The sequence below is a fragment of the Capricornis sumatraensis genome, chromosome 8 (assembly GCF_032405125.1).
Source record: "Capricornis sumatraensis isolate serow.1 chromosome 8, serow.2, whole genome shotgun sequence".
NCBI lineage: Eukaryota > Metazoa > Chordata > Mammalia > Artiodactyla > Bovidae > Capricornis > Capricornis sumatraensis.
In genome coordinates, this window is record NC_091076.1 from 59,242,469 (window position 1) to 59,267,195 (window position 24,727).

A 24,727-nucleotide genomic window follows, 5' to 3' on the forward strand; every position below is an offset into this window, starting at 1 on the left:
TTCGCTAGGATTTTATCTGCATTTTCCTTTTCTCGCATCACTTTTTGAATTTTGACTGAAACTACTTAGATCATATGCTTTCACTTCCTCACTAGACTGTGAGTCTTCAAAAGCACGACCTGGGTCACATTTGGTGTGTCCCCAGCACAGGCCCAGTGCTAGCACATGGCAGGGGGCCATTAAATCTGCTTCGGATGAAAGAATGTATACACGACCGAATGAATCTGAATGGTAGTGAGGGCTAATGTGTCTGCCCATGGTGGAGTAGGGAGTTGAAGTCACTTTTCTGAAGGTCCCAGCGTCACGTTTCCTTTTTAAAGGCACCATGGGAATTGAAGGGGATGGAAGCGTTTCATAGCTGAGTGAGGACAGTAGCGCAAACCCCGGCATGCCTGTAATTACAGAACCTCTTCGAGCCACTGCTGCTGGGAGCACGCTGGGGAACGTGTTTTCAGTTCTCCAGGTTGGGAACTGCAGGTATTACCTATTGCTTTGTGTGAGCTGACATGGCAGTGAAAGGAAAAGAGAGGAGAGGATAATAAATCCTAGGAGCGATGGCTTTGCCAGGGGCAGGGTCTGCCCTGACAGCAGAGGCCTCCAGCATGGATCCTACCTTCAAGGCCCACTTGGTAGGGCTGAGAGGATTCTAGCCACCCTTTCTGTGTCAGACTCCGGAGATCAGGGACTCCATATGGAACAGCCCATGGCAAGGTGGTCTCTAGCTAGATTAAGGGCAGGGTCAATCCACTGGGAGACTTTCTAAGATTAGGAGGAGTAACTGGAGGCTCTTGGGTGCAAGGCACTGGGCAGAGAATCATCTACAAAGTGTGTGTGCTTGTGTGTGCCTGTGTGTTCGTGCTTGCCTGAGTGTGTCAGGAGAAGCGAGGGAACCCAAAATGTGACTTGAGCTTCTTTCTGGTCCCCCAAGGTTGGGGAACCACCAGGGCACAGTTCCTGCCAGGTTCCGTTCAAAACTCAGCTTTTCTGACAGAATCACAGACTTAGAGAACAAACTAATGGTTACAGGGGTGGGGGAAGGTTGAGGGGAAGGGATACTTAGGGAATTTGGGATGGACATGTGCACACTGCTATATTTAAAATGGATAGCCAACAAGGACCTATTGCATAGCACAGGGAACTCTGCTCAGTGTTCTGTGGCAGCCTGGATGGGAGGGGAGTTTGGGGGAGAATGGATACATGTATATGTATGGCTGAGTCCCTTTGCTGTCCACCTGAAACTATCACAACATTGTTAATCAGCTATACCCCAACACAAAATAAAAAATTAAAAAGAAAGATTCAGCTTTTCTGGTTCAAGTCTAGAACAAGCAGGTCAGGCCACTGGGCCCTGGCTTGGGAGAACAGTTTCCAGCTCTGTCTTCATGTAAACCCACTTGTGTCTTCAGTTCTGGGTGCCCACCTCCCTGCCACCTCCCATCTCCTTCATCTCTTGACCCTTGAAAGAAAATCTCTACAGAGAGGCTCATGCTTCATGAGCAACAGGTACGTGAATTCTCTTGGTGCTGGGTAAACTGGAGGAGGGTGCAGACACCCTCCCCCATCCACACCTCCAAATCCCACCCAGGAGGAAGCTCATCTCTGAGAGAATTCTCAGCATAACTCATTCTGAAAATGCTGGGGACGTGCCAAGGAGCTTTCCTGGGAGGAGAGTCACTGCTGTTGCCCTTGAGAAGGGGCACAGGATAGTGGTGGCCTGGGTCTCCACACAGTGGGGCTGTGCAGGCCCTGTGTCCCATCTCCCAAACTGGGAGTCTACGGTCACCGGCTGATGAGGCTTAGAATTATATAGGCAGGCCCTACCCTGACACTTTGTTTATCTGGCTTTGAGGTGAGTCATTCATTGATCCTGCACGTGTTTGTTGACTACTGACCACGTGGCCAGCTCTAGGTGCTGTGGTGAGGCACGGGGGGTGGGGAGGGGGTACCACAGTGAACACAAGGTTCTGATCCATCTGGTAAAAGACACAGTAAGTGGGCAGAGTCATTTGTGGGTGGGGTGGGGTGAGGTCAGGGTAGAGAGGTGAAGGGAACTCTGAGAAGCAGGGGACCTGGGGAGGCCTCCCAGGAAGAGATGCATCTAAGCTGAGGTGGGAAAGAGATGAGTGGAGCATGAAGCCACTCGAGAGGGGAGAGAGTGTCCCAGACACAGGGAACGGCATGTGCGGAGGCCCAGAGGGTAGAGAGCACTTGTCACGTTTCAGGAACTGAAAGGCAGGCAAGGGGAAGGCAAAGGGAGGAGACGGTGAAAGATGAGGCTGGAGGGAGAGGCAGAAGCTGGCCCACGGAGGACTGGAAAGCCACATGGAGTGGATGAAACTTTAGCCTAAAGACAATTGATAAGCCACTGAAAGGTTTTTCAGGTGTGTGACATGCCCAGATTTGTGTTTTGGAAGGATGCTTTTTGCTTTGGTGTAGAGCAGCGCTTATGATGAGAGCAATAAATGTAATTTAAAATTTTCTAGTAAAAATGTGAAAAGAAACAGATGAAATTAATTTTAAGTAATACATTTATCTACTCTACTATATCAAAGCTATTATCATTTATCATATAATCAGTAGAGAAACCTTAATATTTTACATTTTTTAATTAAAGCTTTGAAATCCAGTGTGCCTTTTGCACTTACAGAGCATCTCCGTTTGGACTAGCCACCTTTTGAGTACTTAGTAGTAACCACGTGCTTGTTGGCCACCATGCTGAGCAGTGTAGATGTGGACAATGCATTTGAGAGGAGCAAGAACAGTGAAGTTGTTGCAGGTGACCAAGGGGGAGGATGCTGGCTTGGGGATAGAGACAAAGGGAGAGATTTCAGAGATGCGACTCCCAGGTTGTTATACCAGGCTTGGAAATACCCCAGGCTCTGGACTCCTTTTATCTGAAAGAGAAATAAACTATCTTGTTTGGGCCATATTACTTGGGGTTTCCCTCTACTCATGGCTGGAGCTAATTTTAATGAAAATAACTAAACGGAGATGCCCAATGGACAGATCTAGTGGGTCTAAATAAGCAGAGTGACCTGAGAAATCTACATAGCAACTTGGGAGTTCCCAATCCATATTTGGTCCTTGAAGCCATGGTAACCTATGAGATCTCCAAGGCAGAATGGTCTTGTGAAATGAAGAAAAGTTCTAGAACAGAACTTTGAGGAACACCAGCACTTAGGATGGGCAGAGGAAGAGGAGCCTGCTGAGGAGACTGGAAAGGAGCCACCAGACAGGTAGGAAGAAAATCAGGGAAGAGCTGCTCCCTGGCAGCATAGGGAGGAGAGAGTCCCCAGGACTGGGTGACCAACATGGGTAAAGACCGCTGTCTCTGCTTGCCTCTCCAGGTGAGGAAGGCATCAGAGAGCCCAAATAAACCAACCTAGATTTCTGTTGCGGTCTCCAGCTTCAATAAAGGCTGGCCATGTCATCCTTCAGCTCGATACCCTTCAGTGGGCTCCACGCGGCTTAAAGACACTGTTCTAGTTTCTGGAGCACATCCTTTGTTGTCGTTGCTGTTTAGTTGCTAAGTTGTGTCCGACTCTTTCTCGACTCCATGGACTGTGGCCCACTAGACTCCTCTGTCCATGGGATTTCCGGGCAAGAATACTGGAATGGGCTGTCATTTCCTGATCCAGGGATTGAAGCTGTCTCCTGCACTGGCAGGAGGATTTTTTTTTTTTAATCTCTGAGCGACCAGGGAAGCCCAGCACATCCTTCAGGCTCCTCCAAAGTCTGGCCCTAGCTTTCCTGTCCAGCCTGTTTTTTTCCCCAGCACACTCTGTCTAGGCCAGACCTGGCTTCCTACCACTCCCTGCCTTGGCATATGTGCTTCTCTCGACTGAAGAACCTTCCTTCCTTCCCTCCCCCTACAAATCCTGTCATGCTTCAGGACTTACCTTAAATGCCAGTGCTTCTGTTCCCTGACTCTTCTAGACTGGCTAATTGCTCTCCTCCAACCCCAGGCCCCTGTGAGGATTCTCATCACTCTCAATCACAGCCCTCATGGTAGTCTGCTGCTGCTGCTGCTGCTAAGTCGCTTCAGTTGTGTTCGACTCTGTGCGACCCCATAGACGGCAGCCCATGAGGCTCCCCCACCCCTGGGATTCTCCAGGCAAGAACACTGGAGTGGGTTGCCATTTCCTTCTCCAATGCATGAAAGTGAAAAGTGAAAGTGAAGTCGCTCAGTCGTGTCCGACTCTTAGCGACCCCATGGACTGTGTCCCACCAGGCTCCTCCATCCATGGGATTTTCCAGGCAAGAATGCTGGAGTGGGGTGCCATAGTCTAGTTTATGCTAAAGTTGGCTGTGTCCATGTGTGCCCCCTCAACTAGACAGTGAGGTTGGACAGCCTAAGGCTGCTTCTGGCTTCTCATCCCTGTGCCTCTTGGTGCTTTCCATGGAGCTCATAACAGATGTTTAAAAAATGCTTATGGATTTAATGGAACTGTTGTCCCTGACACAGCCCCCAAACAACAATGCAGTCTCTGTCTTCTCTGTCATGTTACTCCGGGGAGGATGAGGGGGACACTAAAATGGACAGCATCCTGATTTAAGAAGGAAATAGACAAGGAGTTGAGTTTGAATCTAGCCATTCAAAGGAAGGGTCCCGGTCTGTGTTTATCCTGACCTAAGCAGTTTGTGTCATCTGGGTGCTCAAAAATCACCTTATTAACAGAAAGGCAATAGAAAAAAATTAGTGAAATTAAAAGTTGGTTCTTTGGAACTTCCCTGGTGGCCCAGTGGCTAGGACTCTAAGCCCTTAATGCAAGGGACCTGGGTTTGATCCCTGGTCAGGGAACTAGATCCCACGTTACAAGTAGGAGTTCGCATACCACAACTGAAAGTGTGCACGCTGCAAATAAAGATTCTGAGTGCCGCAACTAAGGCACAGCTAACTAAGTAAATAAACAGTTTTTAAAAAGTTGATTCTTTGAAAAGATGAACAAAATTGACAAATCTTTAGCTAGACTGACTAAGAAAAAAAAAAAGAAGACTCACATTACCAAAACCAAGAATGAAAAGAGAGACCTTAGAGAAATAAAAATGATTATACAGGAACACTATGAATAAGCTTAGGCTAAATTAGATAATATATATAAGCGGACAAATTCTCTGAAAGATACAAACTATCAAAACCGCTTCAAGAAGCAGATAATCTGGACAGACCTAAAAGAAGTAAAGGGATTGTATTAGTATTCTCAAGTGTTAGTCAGTCATGTCTGACTCTCCGTGCCCGCACAGACTGTAGCCCACCAGACTCCTCTGTCCATGGAATTCTCCAAGCAAGGATATTGGAATGGGTTGCCAATTCCTTCTCCAGGGGATCTTCCCGACACAGGGATCGAACCCTGGTGTCCTGTGTTGCAGGCACAATCTTTACCATCTGAAGCACCAGGGAAGCCCTCAAAACCTTGCAGTATTTTCAAAACCTTCCACAAGGAAAAGTCCAGGCTTAGATGGCTTCACTGGTAAATTCTACCAAATGTTTAATTAATGACAATCCTTCACACTCTTCCAAAAAATAGAATAGGAAGGAACACTTCCAACTCATTCCATGAGTCTAGTATTATTCAGATATCAAAACCAGACAACAATCAATATCATGAATATAGATACAAAAATCCTCAACAAAATACTAGCAAAATGAAGCCAGCAACATAGGAAAAAGGTTACACCTTATGACCACATGGGATTTATCCTAGGAATGCAATATTGGTTTAATATTTGAAAATCAATGTAATACACCATATTAATACATTAAAGGAACCAAATCATATGATCATCTCAACAGATCCAAAACAAGTATTTGAAAAAACTCAATACCATTTCATGATAAAAATACTCAAAAAACCTAGGAATAGAAGCAAACTTCCTTAACTTGACAAAGAACATCTAGAAAAACTCCACATCTAACAGTAGACTTAAGGGTGAAAGATGAAAGTTTTCCCCCTGAGGTCGGGAACAAGTGAAGGATGTCTGCCTTCACCAATTCTATTCAACACTACACTGAAAGGTCTAGCTAGGAACTTTGGCAAGAAAAAGGAACAAAAGGCACTCAGGTTGGACAGAAAGAAGTAATACTATCTCTATTCATAGATGATATGACCTTGTATACAGAAAATTCTAAAGAAAATACATGCACACAAACTTTTAAGGATTCATGAATGAGATCAGCAAGGTTGCAGAATACAAAATATAATAAATGAAAACCAGTTGTATTTCTGTACACTAGCAATGAACAACCGGAACATGAAATTAAGAAAAAATTTGATTTACAACATTAAAAAGAGTGAAATATTTAGGAATATATTTATGAAAATAAGTATAAGATATATACATTGAAAATTATAATACATTATTGAAAGAATTAAAGAAGACCTAATAAATGGAAAGAAATACTGTGTTCATGGACCAGAAAACTTAATATTGTTAAGGCAGCAATACTCCCCAAATTGATCTATGATACAACACAATCTCTATCAAAATCCCAGCTGTTTTTTTTTTTTTTAACAGAAATTGGTAATCTGGTCCTAAGAGTCTTATGGAAATGAAAGGGACCTAGATTAAACAAAGAAATCTTGAAAAAGATGAGCAAAGTTGGAAGACTTACACGTCCAGATTTCACAAGCTCCTGCTAAGCTACAGTAATGAAGACAGTACTGGCATAAGGATCTACAGACCAATGGAAAAGAAATGACAGCCCAGAAATAAGCTCTTTTATTTATGGTCAACTGATCTTTGACCATTTAGTGATGAAAGAATAGTCTCTTCCATTAAAGATGTGGGACAATTAGATAGCCACATGCATAACAGTGTAGTTAGACCCTGTCTCACACGATACACAAAAATTAACTCAAAATGGATCATTCTAAAACTCTCAGAAGGAAACACAGGACACATCTTTGTGATCTTGGGTTAGGCAATGATTTCTTGGGTGTGACATTGCAAGCACAAGGGACAAAAGTAAAAATAGGTAAATTCTTCTTCATCAAAATTAAAAACAATAGTGCTTCAAAGGTCACTATTGAGAACATGAAAATACAGTTCAGAGAATGGTAGAAAATATTTGTGAACCATGTCTCTCTGTAAGATGAGAACTCCTGAAACTCAACAACAACAAAAAAACCAACAAATTTTAAAAAATGAGCAAAGGATCTGAACAGACCTTTCTTCAAAGAAAATACACATTGCAAATAAACACATGAAAAGATGCTCAACATCATTAGTTACCAAGGAAATACAAATGAAAAACCACAATGATACCACCACACTAGGCCAGCTCTAATAACAAAGACAGATAATAAATGGTGTTGATGAAGATGTAGAGAAATCACAATTCTTCACACCGTGCTTGTAGGAATATAAAATGGTGCGGCTTTAACAATTAGTCTGACCATTTCTCAAAAAGTGAAGCATAGAGAGTTACCACGTGTGCTGTGTGCGAAGATGCTTCAGTTGTGTCTGACTCTTTGTGATCCTAAGGGCTGTAGCCCACCATGTGGTCTCCTCCACCCACGGGCTTCTCCAGCACGAATACTGGGATGAGTATGTGCCCTCTTTCAGGGCATCTCCTGACCCAGGTATTCAATCCACATCTCTTATGTGTCTTGTATTGGTAGATGGGTCGTGCCACCTGGGAAGCCCCATAAAACCCAGCTTTTCTACACTTCAGTATATATCCAAGAGATTTGAAAATATGCATCAATACAAAACTTATACATGAATGTTTACAGAGGCATTATCCATAGTAACTAAAAAATGGAGAATAACCCAAATGTTCACCAATGATGAATGGATAAACAAAATTTAGTATGATCATACAATGAGGTTTTAACCAGCCATAAAAGGAATGAAGTAGAGTCATGCTATACCATGGATGTATCTTGAAAACACTATACAAAGTGAAATAAGACAGTTACAAAAGGCCATAACCATATATTTTATGATTCTGTTTATATGAAACATCATTATTAAAAGTTTATATGAAATGTCCAGGCAAATCCACAGAGATGGGAAGTAAATTAGTAGGGATTGGGAAAAAAAGGAGGCAGGATTGTCAGTGAGTATGGGGTTTCTCTTTGGGGTGGCGAAAATTCTCTAAAATTAGATAGTGGCAATGGTTGTATAGCTCTATGAATAAAATAAAACCCACCAAATTGTGCAATTTTAAAAGGTGAATTTTATGGCATATGAACTATAAAATGTTTGTGTATATATATACACACACACACATGCACACATATATATACATACACATTACTGTGTTGAAATGTAAGATAGGCCTCCATTTCCTGGTGAGAAGGTTAAATTTTTTTCCAACTGGAATATGTCATAATATGCCTGACAAGACAAGATTTTCTTCTTCAAAACTGTCCTCAGAAAGAAAGACAAAGTTGTACAGGTCTCATGTTTTAGAGCTCCTCTCACCATTTCCCACCTCACTCTAAGGGACTTAGGGTGAGAAAGCACAATGTATGTTTTTGTAACAGTGGGGATGAGGATCCCTCTCATAAATAACATTGGTTCCCATTCTTTTTTAAAAATTCATTTAATTACAAAATTTTAAAAAATTGGCTGTACTGGCTCTCTGTTACAGTATGGCACGTGGGATTTTAGTTCCCCAGCCAGGGATTGAACTGGTGTCCGCTACATTGGAAGGCAGATTCTTAACCACTGGACCACCAGGGAAGTCCCCGCTAGCTCCCACTCTTGAGGCTCTTCATGGTTTCTGCTCACCCAGTACCCACTCTCTTGGCTCTTATAAATGCATGTAGATTTTCCTCTCAGCTATCCCCCCATCCATCTCAGAAGGTCTGTCAGGCTGCTGTTTATGTCCATGGTCAAAAGGTGGACTTATGACTCAATCTACCCAATCAGATGCCCTTCTTTGGGAATTTGGATCACGACTGGGGTGACTCAAAGAAAAACCTGGTGATTTGCCACAGCTGGTCTGCCCTGAGGAGACAGTTCCATGGCTCCAGGTCCCTGGAGTCAGGGGAGGTATTCGGGTCCTGCTGTTTTCTTCAGGTGTTTCTTGCACCCAAGAACCCTAACGTGGTCTTTTGGATATTCAGTAGCCGACACATTCCATACCATTGTCTTAGTTCCTCCACAGCAGGGGCAGGATTCTTTAGGACTGTCCAGACAATGAAGGAAAAATTGGTGGTTTCCTTATGATTTAGGAAATAAATCATAAGGAAACCACCACTTCCACTGGAGCATCTTTTTCTTGGTTCCTTCTTGGTGACCATCTGCTTTAATATTTTAATTGAAGCTCTAAACATTAACTGACTCTTAGCTATATTAAGTTGCTTTGTTAGTTGAGGGAATAAAAGGCAAACAAAATCATATCCCACCTGTGGTGGGTGGTGTGAGTGTAAAGAAATGCTTTTTGAATTCAGACTACATGGATAGACAGAAAGAACAGGAAAGAAGCATTTAAACTTAACCTGAGGTAGAGGCTCTTAGCCTGAGAAATTTCTTCCATCCACAGGGAAGATGCCCCCTGGCATAGGGCATTGAAACAAGAGAATCAGACTTTGGGGCTGACAGGGACCTTACAGAAATGATCTGACTAGAGCCAAGTTGGGCTTAAGATTTCGTCTTTGACTCCCAGTCCAGGGCTCACCTCTTCAGTTCCCAGTCATGTGGCTGACCTTGGCTGGCTCCTCTAAGTTTCAGGGGACTGGGGAGGAGCAGGGGCAATATTTTGGACTTGGCAAATGGTTGCCTAGGGAAGTATGTCTTGCAAGGCCACCCAAGAAACCAGCAAATTCCAGCAGTTCTAGTTGGACTGTTTTCCTTAGGTTTTCCCAGTGGGGACTTGGCGGAAGGAACTGGGACCAGAGTTTGCACGGCAATATGGTAGGTGTTTTTGTTCCCACCCTTCTTCTCCATCCTCCTGGAGTTCTTGAAGCAAGTCAATAGCAAAAGGGCTTGGTGAAATGACCTCTGCCACTGCCATGGTCTCTTCTCTGTAGGTGACCCAGTCAGCTGGAGAGAGAGAACCTTGATGGTCTTTACCTTACAGTATAAGGGTATCATGCAAATACCTAGAGAATGTGAGAAGGAAATCAATTCAGAAACCAGGCTTGGAGTTTCCCCAGGGCTGACAATGACTTACCTCAGCTTGCAACTTGCACTGGGCAGTAAGGGCCCAGTGTAAATAGCATGCATTACTGATTCTAAGGAAAGAGACAGAAGAGCCCGGACAAGGTTCTTTGGGAGGAGAAGAGATGAAATGTGCCCTTCCAAGCTGTATTTTTCAGTCGTTAATGGGCATGATCAGTTTAACTAATACCTATGCAGAGAATTTCCTGTGTTCTAAGAACTGTGTCAGGTTATGCAGCATATATATATAAGCACATATAAATAAGAAGTGATCCCTGTGTGCAAGGAACTACAGACAAACATAAGACACATAAGTTTAATTAAATGGGGTTGGTGATAAGCCCTGGATGTTACTGAAACACAGAGGAGGGGTATGCTTCCCACCAGGGATTCGGGGAAGTCTTCCTAGGGACAAAGACCCAAGAAAGAAAGCCACAAGCCTCACAGGCAAGAGAACCACATGAACAAAGGCGTGGAATCTGGGTGTAGGGGAAGCCACAGGCAACAGCTGACAGTGTTACTAGAGCCCCAGGAGGGAGATGAGAAGTGTGGGGAGATAAGGCAGAGAGGCTGGGGTTCATTTTTTGGGGGTGGGGAACGAAGGGAGAGGAGGGAAGTTAAGTTATGGGAAAGAACAGGGTCTTTTTTTCTGAGCAGGAAAGAGGGAAGTACCTGAGAGATTCACATTTTAGATAGGTCCCTGCCACTGCCATGTGGATTTTGGGAGGAAGAGTCAAGAATGGGGGCAGGGAACCTACTGAAAGTGATGATGAGTGCCAGTTGCAGGGTGTACACAATGAATGAGGCACTTCTGATGAAGGGGACATGGACTGGAGAAATGGCCAGGAGGTGAGTGACGATGGAGATGGAGATGTGGTGGGGCAATCAGGCGGGCTTGCAGGTTTCTGAGGTGGTTGATGGGGCCAGGAACTGAGGGAAGAAACCCAGGAAAGGGAAATACGTCTGGAAGAGAGATGTTGATGATGGCTAACATTATTAAATACTTATATGGACCAGGCATTGTGCCAAGAGTTTTTCACGCATCTTCTCATAACTCTATAAAGTAGGTATTATTATTCTTGATTTATAGAGGAAGAAAATGAAACTTTGGGATGTTAAATGGGTCGGCTAGATCGGCACAGCTGGTTGTGTGGTGGAAAGAGTTTAAAATCCAGGCATTCTGGCTCCAGGGCCAATGCTCTTAATGACCAGGCAGGATATATGTGTATGCGAAGAGTCCAAAGAGCCTGTGGGGCACCCACAGTGGAAGTCTGGAATTTAGGGAGGCCATCAAGACTTAGATCATGGTGTAAACTACTTAAGTTGACCACAGTCCCCCAGGGAATCCTTAAGTTAAAGAAATAGCCAGTGGGTAAGGGGCTCACAGATATGAGAAAAACATATGTCCCAGATGATCTTTAAATCTGAAGACATGGCTCTGTTATCCGGGCAACAGAAAACTGGACAATCACGAACCTGCAGTAGTATCAAATAGAAGTGTCCACCAAGTTAAGCAGAAACATTAATTATAATAGTACTATGCTGTACAGTAATTATCCTAAACAGTAAGCATTTTACACAAAGAGTAGTAATCAGTGTAGCACAAGTTTCCAAAACTGTGTCCTATGGAATAGTTCCTGGAGATGTTAATTTAAAAAGCCTGGATAAAGAAGGTCTTTGGAGTCAGATAAGCTTAGGAAATGCTGGTATAATTGAAATAGGGCACCCAATGCCTAGTTTATAGTTTTATCTTTTCTCTGTCAGGACAGTGGAAAAGCTAAAAGTGTAGGCACTGGGAACAGGCAGCCTGGGGTTAAATACTGCCTCTGACCAGCTAGGTAATTTGGGGCAAGTAACTGAATTTCTCTGAGGTTTTCCTCCTGACTATACATGCCCCACCCCCCATTCATTCACACTGAGGCTGACATCAGAATACCCTTGGTGTGAGGGGCTACCACAGGTCTTGCCTGTTTCTTTGAAATCTGATTGAGGTTGAAGATGATACAGCAGGCTGCAAAAGGGGGAGTGAAAGGGGATGATTTTCCACGTTCCCCCTGACTCATAATGAACACTAAATTATGATCCTCCAAAGAGCAGGCAGGGGCCAGAAAAAGTCCAACTTCCTGACCATGGTTTGGCGCAATGAAGGGAAATTGATAGGAATGCATGGAAGCTTCTTAATCACACTGTGTGGCCCAAATGCTTGACTCCCAATAAAGATACTTTGTTTTCCCTGATAGCTCAGCCGTAAAGAATCCGCCTGACAATGTAGTAGACTCGGTTCAATCCCTGGGTCGGGAAGATCCCTTGGAGAAGGAAATGGCAACTCACTGCAATATTCTTGCCTGGTAAATCCCACGGACAGAGGAGCCTGACTGGCTACAGTCCATGGGGTTAAAAGAGTCAGAAACCACTTACCGCCTAAATAACAACAAAAGACCTTCACCAACCCTTTAAGTAGACATTTCCTTTGCGAAGCAGGTGGACGGGAAAAGAGCAGCTGTTTCTCCCTCTCCTTTGGCGGTGGGCAGGTGGCCTGGAGGCACGCATTCTCCCAGTGTGCAGAGGTATTTTTACACACCTATCCACAAACACCAGCGGGACTGCTGCCTACAAGCCTCACTTTTCAGCCTAGAGGCCAGGTCTGGGCCTGAACCGTGGTGGTATGGCAAGGGCTTCCCCCTTCTCTGTTCCTTGTTTATAAGATGAGGAATATGGATGGGGTGAATTTTAAGAGTCCTGGCAGTCCTGACGTACTTTGGTTTGTACCTCTAGAAGGTTCTATTCACTTTCCCTCCGGTCCCATCTAACCAGACGGTTAGGGCGGACTGACCAAAAATGGCTTACTTTCATCTCTTTTCATTGGCCTGTGAATCGAAGACAAACCTCCCCTCTCACAATTGTGAGTAGGGTTTGCCTCCGTAGCTTTCGAAGCTAAACAGCAGCTGGGGTCCCAGCTGGGAGGTTAGGTCCCGAGGCCTTAAGACTCTGGAACAAAGACAGAGCAGGAGGGAAGGGGCCTTCCCAGAAAGCGTGGGGAGGGGAGCCCTGGGGCTGTTTATGGCTTTCTCTCTCCCTAGTGCTGGCTGTCCTCTCCTTCCCACAGTTTTGGGGGGAGGGAAGAAGTCCTGTTTTCCTTAAAGCTGATGACTTCACCTCCTTCCCTTCCTCTTTCAAAGGTTAGGGTCTCTACCCCTTTCCCATCTGCTCCCAACGTTTGAAATCTCCATCCCACTGTTTCCTTTTATTCTTAGGATTGGGGTCTTGACGCCCCTCCCTCTTTTTCCCTCACTTTGAACCTTGCCTCTTTATTCCTTTTTAGGCCTGGCCTCTCCAGCCCTGGGTAGAGGGGTCTGCATACTTCTTTTTTCTCTTCTGAAGGCCACGTCTCCCTCCCCCAACTCTTTCCCGCTCCCCTTCCCCACCCCCTCCCTCCGCCCCGAGGCATTGTGGGAGGAAACAAGATGTGGGGCGAGAGCGGCGCGGGGAGAAGCCCGCAGTGCGGGGCCGGGCGGGCCCAGCCAATGGGGAGCGCGGACGGCGGCGCGCGCGGCGGGGGGGCGGGGGCGGGGCGCTATTTCAGTGGGGATCGCGCGTCGGCAGAGCAGCGGCAGAGCGGAGCGGAGCTGCGAGGCGCCAACGCGGAGCAGGCGGGTCGGCGGGCGCGAGGCGGAGCGCGGGCGGCCGGGAAAGCTCTAGGGCGGACGGCGGCGGCGCGAGCGCTCGGTCCGGGCCTGCGGGAGCCGGAGACCGCGGCGGCGGCGGCTGCTGCCGGAGGAGCCGAAGGGACACCGCCCTGCCCGCGCTCTGCCTCAGGCCATCGCTGCTCCCCCGGGGCCCCGCGAGAACTCGCCTCTGTGAAGGTGAGCGGTGGGTGGGGGCGCCCCGGGGCGGTGGCCCGACTCGCTAGGCTCGGCCGTGAGGCCCGCTTCGGCGTGACGCCTCCGGCGCCTCTCCGGCCCAGGGTTGCGCCACCCCGTACCCTCGCGATCTCGGGGCGCGGCCGGGGCCACCGGCTGCCGATGTGCGGCCTCCAGCCCCCCGGGATCTTCCTGAGCGCACGGAGGCCCTGGTGTCGGGGCCGAGGGAAAGCGGCGGAGCGGGCTCGGGCGTGACGCGGCTCCTCCCGCCGCCACCCTCTGGGGCGTCCTTCCTGCAGCGAGGACGCCCCGTCACTCCGGCGCTGCTCCAGGCCTGGCGGGGGAGGGCGGCCGGCCGGCCGGCCGGGTGGAGGTGGCGGGGAGGATGCTTTCTCATCGCCCAGGTGCCGGCCTTCGGGACTGCAGTTCTCTGGAGGATGGGGTAGTGGAGGGAGACGGCCCCTTGGGGTTCCGAAGGGAGGAAATATAAGCGTAGTGCGTGTTGGGGGCTGGGGAGGGCGGGTCGTGTCGTTCGAAAGCTTGGCCTTTTTGTCGCAAGGCTGGGAATAGAGGAGGGGGAGCTGTCCTGGAGTGCCCTCTTTGCTTTTCAGAGGAGCCCCTGGCTCGTGACTGAGGCAGCTGGCCTGGGGCCCTCGGTCATCCTTCAGTCTGGAGGCCCAGGTCCCTAGCTTTTTTTTTTTTTCCCCTCTCGGGGGGAGGGGCTACGTTGGCCCCTCCCTTCCCTTTTTCTCCCTGGCACCTTGGACAGGGGAGGCTGGGGCTAGGCCTCACCTCTCTGACGCCTGGGGGGCCAGGGGTAAAGAATCGTGGCATTGTAGTCACAAGACCAACATTATGTAACTGCAGGCTCTCCTGGAGGGTAAGGTAGCTTTTAATCACTGTGATAAAGTTGTTCCTTTGGACTTTTGAGGATGAGGCAGTGGAGCAGGTTAGCTTGCTGGGAAAAGGGATGCTGATTTCATACTTTAACCGGGCCGCACTCTCACCCTTGGATTTGTAAACAGTGCCCCCTTCTGAGTGGTAACCTGGGATAGGCCACCAGGTGACACTAGTTTTCGTCACAGTTAGTGAGCCTTAGAATATTCTCTGTGTTGCTGTTGCACCTTTTGCTCAAACCCATTGAAGGTGCCACATTTATTTCAACCATTTTTTTAAAAAGATGCTGATTTGCCTCAGGTCATAATGGCTAGGCCTTGAACTGGATTCTCCTGACCTCTTCAGCCCCAGGTAGTACTCTCTCACAGTACTCACAGACTCTCCTCTCCAGGCTCTTGATTTTGTCTCTCAGGAGTGTGGGAGCAGAGGGCGCTGGGACACTAACCCATTGCTCTGCCACTTGCTGAAGTGGAACCAGCCCTGCTTAATTTGCCAGTGCAAGACAGAGGTACCCTGGATGCACTAAAGGGCTGCCTGGTTAGCAGCAGGCATGTATGCATCCTTTGCATCTGGTGCAGGCTGAAGTAGTCGTGAATTCTGCTTCCCTTTCCGCCCATCCAACCCACAGGTTAGTGTAGACTCAGATCAAGGTGGCCTGGAATGATACCAGCGATCTCTCCTTGAGCAGACAGGTTCCTGTGTAGCTTTGTATCAGATAGGGCTGAAACAGCAGCATCTTTTGCCCACTGGGCTGATCGCAGAGTGGTGCTTTGGGGAATAATACCTGGGAGGGGGGATATAGATTTTTACTGCAGGGACTGTGGTCAAGGACAGAGGACAGGATTTTGCAGCTCATCTCTGTTCCTGCCAGGCACCTCACATGCCATAGACTGCTAGGCAGGCCCTTGCCAGCCCACTTGTAATTCTTGTTATCCTAAGGAGGGACCATGCAAGGTCTGCCCTGGAACTTTGGTTGCTATAGAGTGAATGCAGTGTCTTAGATGGCAGGGTTATGAAGCAGTGCAGTTAAAATAATAATTCTTTACCTTTTGTTGTCTCTGTCACCATTGCGCATTGGTAGCCTAGGACTTAGCAGTCTTCTTATGTGAAGGGCTAGATAATAAATATTTTAGGCATTACAAGCCATATCATCTCTTGCAACTGTGCAACTCTGCCATTGTAGAGTGTTTCTATAAAGCTGTTTAAAGCAGGTGGTGGGCTGAATCTGGTTAATGGGACAGACCACTGTGTAGACTGCCCTTGTTTGCAGTGTTCATATAACCTCATTTTAATTCTTATAGCAACTCCTGATAGAGAGCTATCCTCATTGCTAAAATGGAAGTAATCAAATGCAGAAAGGCTGAGTGACTTGTTCAAGGACCAGACCTAATTCATCTTCCTACTGTGATGCCAATGATATAATAATGGTTATTAAATCAAGGGCTTATTATGTTCAGGTGTTATATCACCTGGTTTGCCCTCAGGTTAACTCAAGTCCCCATTTTAAGATGATAAACAGAGCACAAAGGTTAAGTAACTTGCCCAAGGATACAACTGGTAGCTGGTATATTGTAGTATTTTGGCTGTTGATGCTGTTCAGAATACTAGAAATAAATTTAGAGTTGGAAAAGCCTCATTTTAAATACAAAAACTGACGACTTAATGTCTTTTTAACTATTTACCTTATGTTTCCCAGACTTGGCAACCTCATCTCTGCTAAAATCTTAGGATCTCCCTCTTACAATGCTTCATGTCTGTATTTTCTGTTGCTCTTACCTTTTGTGCTGCTGTCTCCCACACCCAGCTATTCCTGTTCATTGCCCGGAGCACGGGCTTGCAGCCTCACCTCTCTGCTTCTTCTGCAGTGTCACCATGTCTGACCGGAAGGCAGTGATCAAGAATGCAGACATGTCTGAGGACATGCAACAAGATGCCGTTGACTGTGCCACGCAGGCTATGGAGAAGTACAACATAGAGAAGGACATTGCTGCCTATATCAAGAAGGTGTGCTGGGAGGACTGTGGCTGGTGGTCGGGGTAGGGATGGATAGCTCATCTGTGCCCCAAGGAGGGCTGGAGCAGGGGACATAGGAAAGTAGGTGTAGTCCATGCAGACAGAACCCTGAGAACTTGCAAAGCAGGTAAATTGGGGAATAAATCTTATTTACTAGAGATTCACATTAAGAGTTCTTAACTGTGCTGGGGTGTGTGTGTGTTTACAGATAATTACATGACTGCAGAACAACAGGGCGTGAAACTAAAGGATTAAATATAACTGTTCCAATTCAGAACTATTCAAAATGAAGATCAGGGATGTTTGAATGGATAAGATAAGATCATAAATTTTTGGGGAGCTGCATCATTTAAAATGGGATAGCCCTATAGTCTCATTATGTAGGAGATTTCCTTTTCCTCTCTTTAAAAGGACCCCTGGTGGTCCACTGGTTAGGACTCAGTGCAGTCACTGGTGTGGCCTGGGTTCAATCCCTGGTCAAGGAACTAAGATCCCACAAGTCGACTTGTGTGCCCCTGCCCTGCATAAAACAATGGACTCATGTACTAATTACCTTCTCCCTACCTTCTTCAGGAAAGGGTGTGCTTGAATATATATATATATATATATATATATATATATATATTTAATAGATGAGCATTATTGGGGCAGTAGATTTAATCCTTGAAAAATTTCTGAATGAAAGGGTGAATAGATATAGTTAACATATATATAGTGAGGAAGCAGCTGAGCTAGAGGTGAGAGGTGGTACTCAGGGTCCCTAATTTCCAGTCAGGGTCCATGTGCATTGGTGGCATAGTCCCAGTCTGATATTCTCAGCTCTAGTATCCCAAGGATGCCTAAGAGCCATGGCATTATGGTCCATACAGGTGGTATAGTGTCCTTGGGTTTACAGAGCTCTTTGCTGTCTTTGTGTGGTATGAGAAGTGGAAACTGGAGTCTTGAGAGACTTTTTCTGTGTGGGTAGCCAAGGGATGCAGAGCCAGCCAGACTGCTAGGGGTGCTGGTTCCTCGTTGAATGATGCCTTTTCTGTTCTTTTCAGGGAGAAAGTGTAGAATCATGGACTCTGAGGAGAATCCTTAGATTATATTCAGTCCTGCTTTCTTGTTTTGTTTATGGGGAAGCAACTATGGGTCTCCTATGTTACACAGTCTTCAGTCAGGAATAAAGCTCTGTGTGGTGATCCATGCCCTTTCCACTGTTTGCCAATACCTTTTGGAGTCATATGGTATGGGGGCCGTGAGAAAACTAAACAAGTTGATGGTTGAGCTCCTGGCAGACAGAGCTCCAGGGTTGGCAGCATTGCTGAGCCTGTGGTAGAGGGCTGCTCTCCTTTCACGGTCGTGGCAGGATGCATCTAGACTGAGCCATCTGTTTTCTGCTGGGTTCACAGGGTGGCAGGGCCTGTCTGATTAGGTCCTAAGGATTTCCTCGCTGGCTTTTGATGTTGAACTTAAATCCCTGAGAGAAGTGAGGGAATTGCCTCAATCTCATGACTGGGCCCTTGTCCTGTGCTTGCAGCCCACATAGTGCCTGGGACACTGGAGTGCCTTTAAAGTTGGCTTAGACAGAATTGCTTCCTGTTCGGTCCCCATTTTGCTCTAGTGACTTGGTTTTTGGCATTTGGAAATGCTAGTTTAGTAGTGTGAAATGTGAGTGGCAAGTCAGAGACTTGCTTTTCTCTTTTACTCAATGTTGTGTGACATCACTGGAGTGGTTCTTAATTCTGTTGGTTTTTCTGATTCCCTTGCTGAAGAATTGCGGGGTGGGCTTTTGAGTAGGTAGCTAGAGAGACAAGAGATGTTAGAGGTGTAAAGTTTTAGAGAGAAATAATGGAGCCTTTGTGGTATTATATTATTAACGAAGGAGTCTTCTAGCCAACCTTAGAACCTGAGCTCCTGAAGTTTAGAGAACTGAAGCCATAGACTGGGGGTGGGGTGGGGATGACAGCTAAGCCAATCAAACTCTTATTCTGATTTCTCATCTCCAGCTGTCCTAATCGCCTTTCTTCTCCTTTTTTTTCTTCTTTTAGGAATTTGACAAGAAATATAACCCTACCTGGCACTGTATCGTGGGCCGAAATTTTGGCAGCTACGTTACACATGAGACAAAGCACTTCATCTATTTTTACTTGGGTCAAGTTGCAATCCTCCTCTTCAAGTCAGGCTAGGTGGCCACAGTGAAGGTGTCAGTGGCGGCGGCAGCAATGGCAAGCAGGCAGCGTTGCTGGGACTGTTTTGCACTGGGGCCAGCATCAGGATGTCCTCTCCAATGGCTGTGCTACTGCATGGACTGTATACTCGATTTCATGTGTATGTCGCAGTAAACAAAACCAAACTTCTTTCTGTTTAGTTGCCTGGGGAAGAAGGCTGCTTTATGTTTATTTTTCAAGACTTAAATTTTTTTTTTTTTTGGTTGTATTGCACTAGGAAATCTCTCCCACTCCTCCCTTTTCTCTTTCTCTCCCTATACAGATAAAAAGCCCTCAACAAAGCCTGTAAGACTAGGAGGGCTGGGGGAAAGAAATAGGTTTCTGGAGGTGGAACTAAAACTGCAGCTGCCTCCTCCTGGTGGTGGATGCTGCTTTAGGAGGGCCAGGAAGGCTGCGGGAGGGACACTGTTAGGATTGACAAGGAGAGAGGGATAGGACGGAGGGTAGGGGGATTGATCTAGTACCAGGGAGAATATTCCACTGAACTGTGATTCCACGGCTTGGGGCAGGGGGTGGGGCTGGATTCTTTAAGAGGCCCTGAGACGTATTTGTCTGTGGTGTGTGGGAGTGGGGAGCAGACTTGTCTTGCTGTCTTTGTCAGAAGAGTTTCTAAGTAAGGGCTGTGTCTTCGTGGATTACCTTTTATTCTTCCTGCCAGAGCTCATGCTTGGAGGGTGTTGAGGGTAGGATTAGCTCAGTTTTGTTTGTTTGTTTTGTTTTCATTCTTCCCTCCTGTCTGCTCCCTGCTTAGCCCTTGGTTTTCTCATTCCTCTGGAGTTCTCTTAGAGCAGCCCCTGTTAGTTGGCTGGCAAGGGGATTTCTGATGACTAGTTCTTAGTTAGGTCTTAGCAATCAAACCAAATCAATGTTTCCCTTGATTTTCCTCTGTGTATATGTGTGTGAATGTGTGTATGTATCTTGGTTTGGGGTAGAGGGGAGGGAGGGGCAGGGCTGTGGAATCTCTCCGGTATATGGGTAGGTAAGTGGACCTATGTTAACCTCTGGGGCATGTGTTTTGGGGGGTGAGTATGGGTATCACCCCCCTCAGGCATCTGGCCTAGACACTGCTTGCCCTATGGCCATCTGCTCCCAGGTGGGCTTTAGGAGGATAGCCCAGGATGAGGTGCCATGCTACCATCCATTTTGGAGCCTAGTCTCAGTGGTGAGGGAAAGTGACTTTGTGAATGGTGGCAGCCTCTTGTGGGAGGCAGGATGGAAGTGATAAAGGGCTGTTGAGGGGCTTTGGGGGAACTTCAGAGGAGGTCAGTCTTGCAGTGGTGAAGCCAGGAATTTGGGGATGGAGCAGAGTCACTAGTGGTAGGAGATTCCAAGGGGAGTGCTGGGGAAATCTTATCTGGATCAAAAGGGATGGGGTGGGGGATGGGGGGGGATGTCATTGCTGATTGAGCTACTGATTCTTATAAACTGCATTGAAAACTCTCATGTGTAGGGTTGATGCTGTGGGGGGTTTGGGATCCAGCTCATTCTCTTTTTCTTCCAAGTCCATCCTTGGGGTTGGCAGGGAGGCAGGAGAATGCCCCCTTCCCAAGCCTTTAGTGTGTACTGAGCTTTCTTTTTGATGCTGACAGGGGAGGGTGGGGACTTGGATGGTGAGTGAGTTCCCCATATCAAACCGTTTGGTGGGCACAAAGCTGAGTGCTTGATTTTAGGTTTTATTTTTTTATGAATGTCTAGATCTGTTTCCCCCTGTCCTCCCAGACTTGTGTGGCCAGTTGGAAATGTCTAGTTTGTGTTCATCTCTCCCTCATTTCTGGAGCAGGGGCTGAGACCCCACCACATCTTCTGTGCTCTGCATCCACGCCTCTTTTGGACATTAAAGGTCGATTGATGCACTTCTGAGCTGTTTGGGTTTCTTTGGGGGTAAAGGAGGGATGGCTTGCTTGGTGGCAGGGTTGCCACACATGGGTGGGGTAGGTATATAGTGTGGAGTAGAATGGGGCTAAAGAGATACTGATTGGTCTGAATCTGGTCTTAGTTGGAGGGCCAAGGCTTGGGTCCCTTAAGTGAAGGAAAATAACCAGCAGCACTCACCCACGAGATTTATTGGCTCATTGGTGGAGATGGTTTGGTGAGCCACATTTTGATTCTTCTGTATGATAGATGTTGAGCCTGGAAGACTGTGTCTTAGCCACTCAGGAATGGAGAAGCTGAGGGCCTTCACTTCAGCAAGATGGAACCTGAGTGGTTCTCTGACTCCTGGATTATCTCTTGGCTTGCTTGGGGCTCCTGCCCACATACACCTGGAGAAGTCGGCAGTACTAAGATGCTCCTGAGAGTACCTGCCCAGGCTGGTGACCCTAAGCCATTTGTGTCTAGGCTTATGGCTATAACCCTTGTGGAGGGTGTAGGGAGCAGAGATGCTTTATACTCATTTCTGTTCTCATTCACTATTTGAGTTTTATACTTGAGCCTAAGATGCTGTTCACAAAGGAGAATAAAACAAGGAACTTCTTTTCTTTCGTGACGTACATTCTAGTGGACAGAGCTGACATACATAATGAAAAGCCAGTAGTGATAAATAGTAATAGTGTTAGTTGTATCTGACTCTTTGCGACCCCACGGACTATAGCCTGTCAGGGTCCTCTAACCATGAGATTCTCGAGGCAAAAATACTGGAATGGATTGTCATTCCCTTCTCCAGAGGATCTTCCTGACCCAGGAATCAAACCTGGGTTTCCTGTGTTGCAGGCAGATTCTTCACTGTTTGAGCTACAGGGAATAGTGATAAATACTGTCAGGGAAATGAACTGGGCAATGAGCTATTGGTTTTGGGAGTTAGGTAGGTCAAGTTCCTTCACATAGGAAGTCTATGGGCTGGATCTTAGGGAGAAAAACCTCCAGGGCAGTGAGGTCCTAAGGAAGTAATAGAGGGGCTCTAGGACCTCAATTTCTGTTCCTACCTTTGCTCATTTGAATAATTCGACAGAACTGGAGTTTGAGGGAGGAGAGTGAGGCCACGGTCCACAATTTATGATGGGTGCCTCTAGGGTCAAAACTTCCTGTCCTGATGGGAGGGGCAGTCTAGGTGGCAACTGTGGACAATGCACTCTGGCCCAGGTAGGTAGTTGGTGTTCATCTAGGTTAATCTTGCAAGACTCCTGACGAGCCCCTACCCGCTGGGACCCAGGAGGATCGCATGGGAGGATGGACTACAAAAGGGCTGTGGAAAGCTGATGGGAGCTGTGGCAGAGGGATGCAGCCGCTCTCAGAACTGTGGCCAGGCCGAGAAAGCTGGAGCATCAGTATCCCACTTCTTTCATCCTGTACTCCAGTTTTCTGGGGCCTCCTTTTGGCTGAACCTAACATGCAGCAGATGGCAAGGTGACCCAGAGATCCAGTCTAGGGGTCAGCCCCCGCTCTCCCCAGGGAGCATAGCAGGAAGAAGAGTAGAGATGAATCCGAGAAGGGCAAACCAAACCAGCATGGTAGGAGATTCTGTTGCCCTGGACAATGTGTCTCTCTCCCCAAAACTCAAGTGTTCTCTAGCTTAGACCAGAGGTGTGGCTGTTTCCTAAACTATCCCCTTCCTTTGGGTCTTTGTTCAAATACCCTCTTATGAGGGGCCCTCTGACATCCTATAGGAAACAACCACTCCCCAATCACTATTAATCTTACTCAGTTAAATTCAGCACAGCACCTGCCAGTGCTTGACATTCATTAATTTATTCATCTCTCACAAGTAGAAAATAAGCTTTTTGAGAGCAGAACTATTTCTTTTTCACTGCTTTATCTTCAAGCTCCCAGAACAGCATGTATTCTATAGGAAATACTTCATAAATGTTATTGGTAAAATGAAAAAAAAGTGCAAGCAAACATGGGCAACCTGGCTTTTTCTGAAGAGACTTTAGCCTTTGGCTTGACTCCCCCTTGCTAGCAAGCCCTGGAAAGTCGTCAGTGGGTTACTTCCCAAGTGTGTTCAGCCCTTCTTTCTTGGCAGCCATGGGAGAATGAAAGCGTGTTCATAAAGTACATTTTATTTTTAAAGCATTTAAGCCACTGAAATCCCCTCTGAGCTAGACCCCAGCAGTCATTAGCCACATTTTTGGATAAGCAAACTGAATCAGGGAGGGTGAATGATCTGCTGAAGCACACAGCTGGTAGTGTTACTAGTGCTCAGACACTGATTTACAAGGACTGACCTGGGTTTGACAGCAGTCGTCTCAAAGATACTCCTTGAGATTTAGGTCCAGTTCTCTGAGCTTAGGACCGAATGCTTTATTCACTGTTATTGCCTTTCCTAGGCTCTACTTCAACAAAGGCAATGAGGATAATTCCCAGGCTCTCCCTTCTCATTTCTCTTCTCTACTAAGCACTGAGGAGCTGTCCCTTCTAGAAATTTCATGAGAAGGGTTAATGAGTCTTCTAGATTTAGGAGAGAGCAGGCCCCCAGAGTTCCGAGCTCTCAGGTCTCCCCTGAACTAAAGGCACAGCTTCCCCACCATTCTGGTAACGAGGAGTGATCTGTCATCTGTTGAGCAGGTCCTGTATACCTTTATGTACATCTTTGTGACACCATGGGCTTGGTGTCCACCCCAGTGTACGTGAATACTCCTATGCACAGACTGCTGCTATGCCGTTATAGAGAGGTTCATAAGAAAAGGCCAAGGAGGGCCCATGTCCTTGTGCCTCTCCTCCCTTGCTTCATCCAAACGATGTGTAGCTTGTAGTGAGGATGCTGGACACTGCTGCCTATGGCTTTAGAGAGAGGCCAGTGTGGTGTTGTGGACAGAACCTAGGACTGAGTCCCAGCTCCTACATTTAACCACTGTGAACTTTGGTAAGTCATTTGACTCTGAAGTTCAATTTCTGCATCTGTAAGATGGGGATAATACCTATCTTCCCTAAAGGGTGGTTATGAGTATCAACTGACATGTATGTGAAAGTGCTTTGAAATTGGAACATGATGATGATGAAAATAGTGGTTTTTAGAGTCAGTGATTATGAATCTTGAAGAAAGAATAAAGGATTCTGGGACGTCAGGCCCCCCAAATCTCCCCTCACATCTCATTGTACTGGCCTTTTCCCATGCTGTCCAATTGCATCTGTATTATAGAGAAGGAAATTAAGGACCAGACAGGGAAAGAAATGTACCTAAGATCTCATGGATGTTTGGAATAATTAGGATGTAGAACTTTCCCCTACTGTGAAATGCCTTCTACTTGGTGATGGTATACAATTCAGTGGTTTTAATATATTCAAAGAGTTATACAACTATCACCATTATCTAATTCCAGAACATTTTCATCATTCCTCAAAGAAACCCACTTGCAGTCACTCTTAGTTCTTTCTTCCTCGGCAACCCCTGTAAACCCCTAGTGTATTTTCTGTCACTGTGAATTTGCCTTTTCTGGACATATCACATAAATGAAATCATAATGTATATCACATAAATGAAATGTGGCCTTTTGTGTCTGGCTTCTTTCACTTAGCATAATGTTTTCAAGGTTCATCTGCGTTGTAACATTTATCAACATTTCATTCCTTTTTCTGGCCAAGCAGTGTTCCATTGTGTGGCTATATCTTTTGTTTAATGTGTTCATTTGTTGAGTGACTTTTGGGTTGGTTCCACTTTTTGCCTATTGTGACTAGCGCTGCTATGAACATTAACAT

The 24,727-nt window shown here is 46.4% G+C and overlaps 1 protein-coding gene across 1 annotated transcript; it reads left to right on the forward strand.

The window, feature by feature from the left end:
- The first annotated feature begins 13,859 nt into the window (after positions 1 to 13,859).
- Positions 13,860 to 20,932, forward strand: DYNLL2 (dynein light chain LC8-type 2). The gene is made up of 3 exons (XM_068977087.1): positions 13,860 to 13,976; positions 16,736 to 16,874; positions 18,917 to 20,932. Exons 2-3 carry the CDS (start codon positions 16,743 to 16,745, stop codon positions 19,052 to 19,054), a joined length of 270 nt encoding a protein of 89 aa, XP_068833188.1. The 5' UTR covers positions 13,860 to 13,976; positions 16,736 to 16,742; the 3' UTR covers positions 19,055 to 20,932.
- Positions 20,933 to 24,727: the final 3,795 nt, after the last annotated feature.